This window comes from Adiantum capillus-veneris, chromosome 7 (assembly GCF_014529385.1).
Source record: "Adiantum capillus-veneris isolate H3 chromosome 7, ASM1452938v2, whole genome shotgun sequence".
Taxonomy (NCBI): Eukaryota; Viridiplantae; Streptophyta; class Polypodiopsida; order Polypodiales; family Pteridaceae; genus Adiantum; species Adiantum capillus-veneris.
In genome coordinates this window covers 128,629,968-128,641,508 of record NC_140937.1, presented here as the reverse complement: position 1 = coordinate 128,641,508, position 11,541 = coordinate 128,629,968, and the positions used below count along the sequence as shown (strand labels likewise).

The 11,541-nt window shown below is 43.8% G+C and overlaps 1 protein-coding gene across 1 annotated transcript; it reads left to right on the top strand.

Moving 5' to 3' along the window:
* Nucleotides 1–3,636: 3,636 nt before the first annotated feature.
* LOC147454605 (uncharacterized) lies at nucleotides 3,637–7,805 on the top strand. Its single transcript, XM_086516498.1, has 2 exons — nucleotides 3,637–5,988; nucleotides 6,149–7,805. Exons 1-2 carry the CDS (start codon nucleotides 4,114–4,116, stop codon nucleotides 7,637–7,639), a joined length of 3,366 nt encoding a protein of 1,121 aa, XP_086372624.1. The 5' UTR covers nucleotides 3,637–4,113; the 3' UTR covers nucleotides 7,640–7,805.
* Nucleotides 7,806–11,541: the final 3,736 nt, after the last annotated feature.

Below are 11,541 nucleotides of genomic sequence, written 5' to 3'. Positions count from 1 at the left end.
ATGTTTATGTTGAATCTCCATAGAGGTGTAGGTGCTCGATGAGGCATGGGTGCTTGATATTGCTATTTAAAATGAGCCTCCAATGTTGCTCGCTTGCCTGTTGTGTAGCGTGATCAAAACAGCTTTGACTGCAGCATTAAGAGAGAGTGACATAATGAGGCCCCGCAAAGTGCCACCAAAGAAGCCTCCCATATGCACCTCTTGGTAAAGCCACCCATGATGCTAATTGCCATCTGTGCTTACTCCAAAAACACCACCTCACTTGCTCTTGCTTCCATGCATGCTCTACGTGTGTGTGTGTGTGTGTGTGTGTGTGTGTGTGTGTGTGAGAGAGAGAGAGAGAGAGAGAGAGAGAGAGAGAGAGAGAGAGAGAGAGGGGGGGGGGGGAGAGAGAGAGAGAGTTTATTGCAACTGTGTGTGTGTGTGTGTGTGCGTACTACAACCTCCAAGTTCCAACTATCCCTCCATGTGCTCTCTGTATAAGTGTATGCACATGATTCTGGCAGCCATTGGTGCATGCTCCAACAATATTGCCTAAGTTTCAAACTTACTATGCACTCCTGATTTCCTGCATGCTCTGTGTGTGTGTGTGTGTGTGTGTGCACGAGTTCACACAAGTGTGTATGCACGTGAAAGGAAGAAAGAGTTTATTGCAAGGGTGTGGGCACCATGAAAGGAAGAGATGGAGTCATGAGACAACACATGGGGGAGAGAGAGAGAGAGAGAGAGAGAGAGAGAGAGAGAGAGAGAGAGAGAGAGAGAGAGAGAGAGAGAGAGAGAGAGAGAGAGAGAGAGAGAGAGCTTAGGCGAGGCTTGGCCCTGCTTGTGTATTGAGCCCCTCTTTGGTCTGAGCTGTGCATAATAGGCCAGCATTCATGCCTCCTGGCCCTATGCTGTCAACCCACTAGAGAATGGAGTTGGAGAGGGATGAAGGTGGCTAGAGAAGGAAAAAATCCAAAGCCCGCATGTATCGACAAGTATAAAGTGTTACATGTTTGCCATTATCTATACTCTGTATATAGGGGGAAGGAATTCCGGCCCCTTCCCCCACCACATGTCATCCTTTGAGGAGTCCGGTCGGTGTTCTCTGAGCCTTTGGCCGACAAGGGTGAGTGAGAGAGAGGGGGTAAGTGCTGACTCTATTTTTTACGTTCGCAGCTCGCTACCTTTTTTTTAAATCCTAGTGTACTATGCGCTCTGCGTTGAGAGAGAGATGAAGAAGAAGAGAATTTTAACGTCATAGGAAACTATCCCAAGAGACCTTAATATCTATTCGACGAGGAGAGTACTCGAGACCTGTTATTCAAGAGGGAAATGGCATAACCAATCTACCACACTTGGGGGGGGGGGGGGGGGGGGGGGGGGGGGGGGGGGGAGAGAGAGAGAGAGAGAGAGAGAGAGGAGAAGAAGAAGAGAATAAAGATTTTTAATGTTGTGGGAGCAATCCAAAGAGACTTGTAAGATGTATGTGATGAGTATTGAGCTAAAGACCTCATTCATACTCTCAATAAAATTAAATTTACCAATCTACCACACTTGGTGATAGAAGGGTAGCTCCATTTTCCTCTTCTTATCCCCACACACATCTATATCTATACTGCATGTGTAGGTTGAGTAGCAAAGAGAAACACCATTGCACGAAGTGAGTTGTGACCACAAGCGTGTGCGTGCGCACACACACAGAGTTGATTTTGTGAACATAGAGCAACGCCAAGAAAGCAACAATATCCGCTACACAAGCGAACATGGAGGGGAAGAGAATAAGTCTTTCTTTTGTGAGCTCACTTAAAGACTCTCCTAAGGAGAAGGATTTGTATCAAGGCAATATGATACATGGTGATATTCGTCATAGTGGGTGGTTTGAAAAGAACACATACTTAGGCAAGACGTTATGTCCAACACAAGATCATGGTCAAGAAGGTGAGTAGATGCAGAGAGAGGGCATCTCTCCAAATTCAATCACCTACAATTGCACCTTGAGACATGTGGCATTACACAAGATGTTGATATGGACGAACGAATTCACGATGATATTGTTAGTTAGGGGTGTTGAAAGAAAACATCGTGCTTGGCACTACCTTGGCCGACATGTATGCCAAATGTCATGCACTTTCATAAAGCAGAAAAAGTGCTTGAGGACCTTTCTGTTCAAGATGTCATCTCTTGGAATGCATTGATTGTGGGACATGCCCAACTTAGGCAGGGCCAAGAAGCTCTGGGCTTTTTTCAATGGATGAGAAGTGAGGGTGTCTCTCCAAATGCAGTTACATACACTTGCATCTTGAATGCAAAGGTTACGTTCGGGAAGCTTTGGGCTATTTCCAACAGATGTAGAGAGAGGTCATCTCTCTAGATGCAATCACGTACACTTGCACCTAAAAGACATATGGCATTACACACAATGTCGATATGGGCAAAAGAATTCACGATGATATTGTTAGTCAGGGCTTATTGAAAGAAAACATCGTGCTTGGTACTGCCTTGGTCAACATGTATGCCAAACATGGTGCACTTCATAAAGCACAAAAACTGCTCGAGGTCCGGGATATCGTCTCTTGGAATGCACTAATTGTGGGATATGCCCAACTTGGGTAGGGCCAAGAATCTTTGGGCTGTTTTCAGCGGATGCAAAGTGAGGGTGTCTCTCTAGATGCAATCACAGACACTTGCATCTTGAAAGCGAGGGTCAGCGTCAAGAAGCTTGGGATGTTTTCAACAAATGCAGAGAGAGGGCATCTCTGCAAATGCAATCAAGTACACTTGCACCTTGAAGACATGTGAGTGGCATTACACAAGACAAGATGCTGATATGGACAAAAGAATTCACGATACTATTGGTAGTCAGTGGTTGTTGAAAGAAAATGTCGTGCTTGACACTGCCTTGGTCGACATGTATGCCAAATGTGGTGCAGTTTATAAAGCACAAAAAGTGATTGAGGAGCTTCCTGTCCGGGATGTCGTCTCTTGAAATACACTGATTGTTGGATATGCCAACTTGCATAGGGCAAGGAGCTCTGGACGTTTTCAGCGGATGTGAAGTTAGGGTGTCTATCCACATGCAATCACATACGCTCTAGTGTGTTTCAGCTGATGCACAAAGAGGGTGTCTCTCCAGATGCAGTGTCAGTCTCTCAAGGAGTGCATTAATTTTAAGATGTGTGTGTGAGTCTGAGTGTGATTGTGAGAGCAGTGTGTGTAGTAATGAGAAGAGTATAAGGAGGGTATAGTAATGTATATGTAAGAGTGGTAAGAAGTTGGTTTTGTACCCAACTCACACTTTCAATTGAAATTGAGATGCACCAATTGACTCAAGGATGCTAAGATGTGGGGTTGAATTTATAACGAAGCATAAGCGGTCTTATGTGCACACAAGAAGAGAAGAGATTGTGATACGTTTAAGTCGCAATGATTCGTGTAGCCACGAGTTGCAATCGATGCGCTCTTACCATTGTGCCATTGGTAAGAGTGTCTAGACCCGCTGTAGACGTTAGTGCGAGCTAGTACTATAGTATAGAATCTAGATGATGGGAATTCCTTCTAAATCTTCATTTGCCTCGAAAAAAAATTAGGCCTAAATGGAGCCAGGTTTAGCAGGAAGTTGAAGGGCTCCACGTTGTGAGCATGGATCACCACACGAGCTTCTCTCTCTCGCGCACCCACACACACACACGCACAGACTCTCTCTCTCTCTCTCTCGTCACGCCCACACAATGTTATGAATTACTGAACCCGACACGAGTCTGGATATTGTGTGGGGATTACAGCTTCAATCGAGCAAAAGATCGTGGTCTTAACCCCGGTTAGCCGCCGTCCCTTCTCAAGTTCTCGTGAAATTAGTGCAGCTTGCATGGAGCTTGTCATCCTGTGCAGTTATCACCAATAAAATTGGTCCTCTCTCTCTCTCTCTCTCTCTCTCTCTCTCTCTTACCCACCCCCCCCCCCCCCCCCCCCCCCCCCCCCCCCCCCCCCCACACACACACACACACACAAACAACAGACCGACACGGGTTTGCTGTCCAGGTGAGGCCCCGGGTTGTGTTCGGTGACGGGTGGTTGGGCGGTCTTCCCCTCTCTTCTCTCTCTCCCCCCACCCCCCCCACACCCCCAATACCAATGGTAAGAGGGAAGACTGCTCTTGTTGATGGCTCTGCAGGGTATACCATGTCTTCATCAATACAATCCAGCTTGCCTGCATTGCTTGGCAAATTAGAGGACAAGGACCCCAAGTGCAGGAAAACCTCTTTGGAAGCAATCAGGGAGCTAATGCAGAGAGAGGTGGTGCAAGAGAAGAGCATGAACAATTTCATGGGCCCCTTCATAAACACCCTGTTGGGCACTCTGGACAAGAAGAGCAAGCACCAGCTGCTTGTAGAACAAAGCCCTTACTCTCAGCTGGCTCATTCCTCTGCCGTCCTTCTTGCAGAGTTGGCCCACCATGCCACCCACCACCATTTGAGGCTCAGCCTCCACCACATTACAAGCATTGCCAAACACTTAGTTTCTTGGTTCCCTTTGGATTTGGGTCCTGCTTCTCAATCCCGCTCCCTTCATCAAGCTTGTGCTAAGCTGGTTTGCTCTTTAGCAGACAATGCAGCTCTCCATGTCCGTAATGAGGATGATGATGTTACAAAGACCTCTTCCAGTACAGGCTCCTCCGCCTCCTTCACACACAGTACCTCTTATGACACTTCAGACATGAATGATAATTCAAGTAGCTCTTCCAGCAGTAATTATGCCAATGAGAATCCCCATCAGCAACAATATTGTGCAGCCGTTGCTATGGAGAGTTTATGCAGACCTTTGATTGCTGCCCTTTGTAGCAAAGTTGAACCCATTAGCAGAGGCGCCACCACGTGTCTAGAACCTCTTGTTTCCATGGGGTCTTGGAGGGTCGCCTCCCCTTCTTTAATTGAGGAGCTCTGTTTGAGAGCTGTGAATGTTATGCAAGAGAGAACAATACTGTCTACAAGTATTGCTCAAATGAGTTTGCTCTCCAGCTTGGCTGAGAAGAACTGTGAAAGCTTGAGCTACTTCAGAGCTGGATTGTTGAAGAAGGGAGCTGACATTCTACTCTGTAATGGGGCATGGCAGCAAAGGGTAGCTGCAGCTAGGATGATTGAATGCTTGCTAAGCATGGGTAGCCATGAAAGCATGTGGAGCAAGCCTGATAAACAGGCTGTGACGCAGGCTATGGAAGCTCTGGAGCATTGTAAGATCGATAAGCTAGCCATGGTGAGGTCTTCTGTGATAGAGGCTCTTCGGAAGGCCAAGCTGCAGCGGGGGCTCGATAAAGGGCATAACTCAATGTCAACCGCAGGAGTAGCTTCCACACCTAGTTGCACTACTATGAAGAGTACTTGTAAAGTAGATTACAGAAAGAGAAGAAGAAAGAAACCTCTATGTGGGCCTTGTGAGAAACAGCCAGATTTGTCATCTCCCCCTTTCTCTGGTAATGATAGGTGGAGTAACAAAGTCACTCCTATTTCAGGTTGGTCTTCCAGCGACAGTGTGGACTCTTTTATTAATGGCAACTGTCCTAGGAAGAAAGTTGCCAGGACTACAAGTGCACATGATGGGAAGACAGGTGCATCACGTCAGAAAATCAGGCAATTGAATGTACACTCGGTATCTTCATCATTGACAATTTCACCATCATCATCCTCGTCGTCTGTAGCTGTAGCTCCATCCTCATCATCGTCCTCAATTAACGTTCGCCCTTCTATGGAGGAGATGACGGAAAGTGCTTTACACGCACCTCACACATTCTTGGATTCTAAGTTGTCTAACAAGCTTGAAAAATGTATGGATTCATTCGCCTCTAGCTCCGAAGAAGAGTATGATGTTCATGAAACACACAACGTGGACCATGCCACAAATAATCATGCTTGTGCTACTGAACAGAAGTGCAATTCATGTGCTACACCAACATACATTCACCATAATCCAATAGCCCAATTGGAGAGTTTGGAAGAGGTTGAAAATCTTGAGGTATTTTTATCAGACCCCTCTATAGAACTTATAATCTGTGCAGTTATGTTCTCTTACTTTGGTACTCCTTATAATTCCTCAGAACATCTGCGTGAGAATGTGCAAGTTGTCGTAAAAATGTCATGTTTCTTTCCATACTGATATCTAAAAATTCCTGCAGGTAAGCAAGTCTTGTGATGTTCCTCCTGCCACCACATCAATAAGCTTATTACTGTCTATGCTAGAGAATACAAAGTTGCAATCTATGGACGTCGCAGAGGGCATGAAGAGAATAGAACTCCTTAACGACAAGGCCTGGAATATAAGAAACAACCCTATTGCAACAGATGACAGTGAGCTAGGCTCTCCAAAATCCAGAGTGTTTGATGGTTGTTCAACTGTTTATTGTGCTGATGGAGATGAGGAGCGTTACGTACGAGGAAGGCAACCAAAAGACAAGGATGATCATCCTGTCTACGCAAGAGAACATCAAAAGGGCGATGATGATAACATACAAGGAACGCAAGCAGACGTTATAGATGTACAAGCAACAGAATACCTGCAAGAGGGCGTTAAGTTTGTATATAATGGGCAACATGTGCATGTTGAGGGTCATAAATTTGCAAATAAAGGGCAACATGGGCATGCTGAGGATGTTGAGGGTGATGATGGTTTTGTAGATTTGCATAGTTTTTCAAGAAAGGAGCAGCAAGGATGTGGAATTGATGATGGCAGTAAGCAAAACGAAGTGGATACTTTGGGGTATTGTGCTGTAGATGGTGAATGTAGGGATGATTCTAATGACTGCAAGGGTGATGTGGAAGCTAGAGAAAAACATGGCAGTTTATTGGCACGCAACTTATCAGAAGGCGGCTCTGCCAATCAGCTCCATATGCAGGAAGATTTCAAGGCGGTATCAACGGAAAACAGTGACAGTGTTCTTGTATCCAAAGGTGTTCTAATTGGGTGTGAAGAGACCCAAGAGCGGGACAAGACAGCCTGGCATAATGTGAATGCTTGTAAATTTGTCTCGAAACAGTATTGCAGTTCTGCTGAGAAGTGCACCTTGAAAGAGAACAATGGCCATTGCACACCTGGTAGTAGTACCTTATCCACAGAAGATGGGGGGATTGATCATGCTGCCATTAAGGATGGTGCCAATCTTGAAAAGCAATCAAGCAAGTATCAAGAGCAATGTTTTTGTCATGCTGATGATTCTCATCCTCTTGTTTCTACCGATGAACATGAAGGCATCGGTGACAACTTCTGTGTGCTTACTCATCCCCATGATAACCATGAGGCTCTTCGCAATGAGCCAGATTTCGAGCCATCTAGATGTGAATGTTTCCCAAGTGAGCCTCAGCTGAAAGGCAGCATCGAGCATGAAGAGGATATCCGAGTCTTGGGACCTGGCAAGGACATAGAAGCTTTGCAAGCATACTCTAGTGTTCGAAAGCGTCTGGCTCATGGACAAGAGGATGAGTGCAGAGGGAACTCTGTAGAAGAAAGTGGAAACTCAGTTGTGAGATGGTTGAGAGAGTGCTATGTGGTGAAGAAGTTGGGGGCATTTGGGACTTTGTTTTTAGCCATAAGCATACCCTTAGCCATAGTATCTTTTATCAACACCTTTGACACGAAGGAGGATGTTGATGACTTCTTGGTCCCCACCTAGTATTTAATTAAGGTACATATTTCATTGGGCACTCTCTTGTAAATTAATTCAAGCTCTTGTTCAAGGGGGAGGATTTTCCTGGGAATTGAGCTCAGGATCTAATAGGGACCCATTAAATTGCGATCCTTTTGTCATTTAACACAGCAAAAGAATAAGTTGCTCCAGAGAGTGGGTTCAGTTCTCAGCCTTTTGTATATGCTCATGTGAATGGCTTGGTTGCAATGTCCATTGTTGTCGTCGTCGTCGCCGCGTGTAAACAAGCAGAAGATGCGGCGTAGCTATAGTCTGCAAAGCTTAGTTGATCTAAGCCCCTCACATGAGCATTAAGCTGAGCATAACCTAACTAACCTTGTACATATGTAAGTGTGTGAATGGGCAATTGCGGAGAGGTGATTGCATTGACACATAATTTGATGGCTGGTGACTGTTTCCCATGCCAGTGTAAGGAATGGATAGTACATTTTTGAGCTGGTTGCTAATTAGTAGTGATTTGAATGGATATTGAAGATAGGGGAATGTTTTGATGACCTCGTGGTTGAGCAGACTTCTCTCATTTTGGATCGTAAAGAGAAAGAAGATGATGGTGAGGAAGCACTCTTAGGATTTGATGGGCTCCCTAAGTTGAGTTCTGTTAAGTACTACTCTTCCCTATGGAAGGGCATATTTTTATATTTCCCTTCTAATGAAAAATTTTACAATAATTACATGTAGCTTAGCAACATCGAATTTGGTAAACGCTATGCATCAAGAAATTCTACTTTCAAGCCTTTGTGCAGCACATTCTTCACTAGCATTTTGGAAATGCATAAATGTTAGAAGACAGTTCTATTTTCACATGTTGCTTTCCATTTTTTTAATTTTTTATTATAGAAAAAAGTGTAAATTTTGAAATTAACAGCGCAAAATTTCAGAGTCAATGCCCACAGGTGGGGGGAGGGTAGCCCCATAGAGAGACAGTATATGTTACAAATATAATCTCTCAATCTGAGTCTCAAGGGGGAGAAGAAGAGGGGGATGCTTCTCTTTCATTTCTTCCAATAGGTAGATTTTTGGATGGTGGAGACATTAGACTGCTCATCTGGGGCTGTTTTAATAAGTTTACATAAATTGACTGCAGCCCTGGTTAGCTCTTGCTTAACAATCCAGAGATTGACAGGGGGTTCTCCAAACAATGCAAGGTTTCTATCCAACCATATATACCAAATAACAAGACCCCTCCATATATTCCAAAGAGGAATGTCCAGACCTTTACAAGACCCAACTAGAAGCTCTTGATAACCCATGACCTGAGTATTACAAAGGAAGTGGCAGTATTGCATAGGCTCAAGAATTTCCACATTGCATCTACAGTTGGAGAAAGAGGTGACAGGGATTTTCCACAGTTAGGCCACATTTGGGACAAGATCCATCTCCCTTCCCATATCTTAAAGCCTTTGAACCTGTCCAGATTCCATGATGTAGTAGTAGCCCGGGAAGGGTACTGTGTTTAGTAAAGGAGGGGAATGCCCAATTACACTGAAATCTATAGGTCCATTGCTAGCAACTCCACTGGATCCTCCACCTTCTATTAAGCTTCTTCTCTAGGGAGTCTTCTACACCTCCTATGTACTTGTAGCTTTTGTAAATTTCCTCAGCCAGCTTTAGACAGTTGGGCAGCACCCTGAGAAGATCTTATAGTAAAAAGGACTTTAGCCAGGACAATTTTGAGTCTGTCTAAACACCAAAGGGCATCCCTCGGAGTGAGGTTAACCATTTAGCTGCAAGTTTAGTAGAAATTCTAGACTAGTTGAGCAGTCCTAGCCTCCTTTTTTCTTTGGTAGACAACAATACTCCCAAGCAACTTTTGAGATCTTAGGATGAAATTTATCAGAGCCCCATAGGAAATTTTTGAAAATAGAGTATGCTTTCTGAAGTTGATACTTAGCAGGTTGCCAGCAGAACAAAAAGAAAATCAGGGAAGGCAACAGATAATGATTGAGAACAAAGGCTCTACCGGCCACGGAAGTTTGATAATCCTGCCATTTGATCATCCTATGCCTTAACTTAGTAAGAACCCATTCCCATCTCTGATTGAAAGTAACTCTGAATCCCATGGGTATACCAAGGAGTCTAAAAATCTGCCCGTCCAATACCTGCTGACACTGTGCCTCTTTGACCACATTAGGAACATCACCTACAGAGATTTTAAAGGTTGTCTTGGAGTGATTAATTACTGATCCACTTGCAGTACAGAAGAGCAGGAGACATTCCCAGAAGTGTATCACAGTTTGCTCCTCATTTCTCATTATCGCATTTGTGTCATCAGCAAATTGTTGAAGGCAGATTTGGTTCTCTGATCCTGGTATGGAAATGCCTTTAATATGTCCTATCTCCATGGCATCTTTCACCAGCCAGCCCAAAGAGTCGGAACAGATAGCAAAAAGCAAAGGTGCTATAGGACATCCTTGCCTAATAGATTTCCTTAATGTGATACATTCTGATAGCTCATCATTTACAGAGATCTTGGCCAGAGCATTCCCAAACAAAATTTGTATCATTGAAATACTTCCCAAAACCTATGTCAAACAATGACTAGAAAACAAAATCCCATTCAACTCTATCATAGGCTTTGTCAAAGTCTATTTATAAAGGGCTGATCTGATTCATCAGCATACTCAAAGGCTTCCCACAGAGTGATGATGGTGTCGAGAATAAACCTCCCTTTAATAAAGCCCTTCTGTTCTGAATGATGATATGCTGCATTAGAGGACTTAACCTTCTAGCTAAAGCAAGTGCAAAGATATTGTAAGCAGAAGTCGACAGGTAATGGGTCTCTAGTTGCTTAAGTCCTCTTTTCCCCCTCTCTTATGAACCAGTTTTATGACCCCAGTATTTACTGAGGAAGGGAGAGCTCCTATCTACAAAGCTTCTTTCCAGACCTTCATAAAACAGGGAATGATAAATTTTTGATACTCCTGAAAAAATTCATTTGGTAGACCAACTATACCAGGTGATTTGCCTTTTTTCATAGAATCAATGGTAGCTTTCAGCTCCCCCTCTGTGAGGGGCTGGTCCACCATTTTGGCCATATTAGGAGTGACAAATTTTTTTCCTAATAAGAGCAATCTTAGCTCTGGCCTCAGTGGTACCAGCCTCTCTAGAGGGAGGAACTGAAAAGATCTCAGAGTAATAAGAATGTACAATCTCCAAGTTTTCTTTGTGAGAGATAGCAAGTTCCCCATTCTTCTTTTTCAGGAAAGGAATAAAATCCTTAATTTTCTTCTTTTTCAATAAGTTAAACATGCTTTTGTCAGGAGTATCTATTTTACCTGCCCAATGTTCTCTGGTCCATAGTAAAGAAGCTTTTGCAGATAGGAGTTCCTCTCTTCTTAGTTGGTCTTTCATGTCAAAAAGAGAGGGAGGGGGAGGACTATTAGACTGGACACTCTTCTCTAGGTCAGAGATTTTTTTTTTTTCATCTTCCTTCTGCTAGATCTTATTGCCTTAGCTTTGGACTTAAAGTCCCTCATGATCAACTGAGTATTTTTGACAGCAAGGTCCTGGGACTTGAATGCAGAACCTGTATGAGAGAAAGCAGTACAAAAGGCAGATTCTTCAATTATTCTTCTTACACACTGAAGTGGCAGCAGAGACTGGTCAATGTGATGCCAGCTAGCCTTAAAGCTAAATGCATCCTTATGAAACTCAAATATGACAGGAAAATGATAAAAAAGAAGCAATGAGGAGTCTTTCCAGCAATTTATCTGCCAAAATTCATTAACTAGCCTTGAGCACATGTATACTTTGTCTAACCTAGCAGCTCTATAGCAGCTACCAGTTTGATTATTAGACCAGGTGAAGCCTGTATTTTGAGAGCATCCATAAGATTATGTCGATCAATCATACCTTGCCATGAAGTCTTT

Coding starts and splice junctions, on each gene's coding strand:
- LOC147454605 (XM_086516498.1), top strand. CDS start 4,114: ATGGTAAGAGGGAAGACTGCTCTTGTTGATGGCTCTGCAGGGTATACC. Junction 5,989..6,148: donor AAGAGGTTGAAAATCTTGAG/GTATTTTTATCA, acceptor AAATTCCTGCAG/GTAAGCAAGTCTTGTGATGT.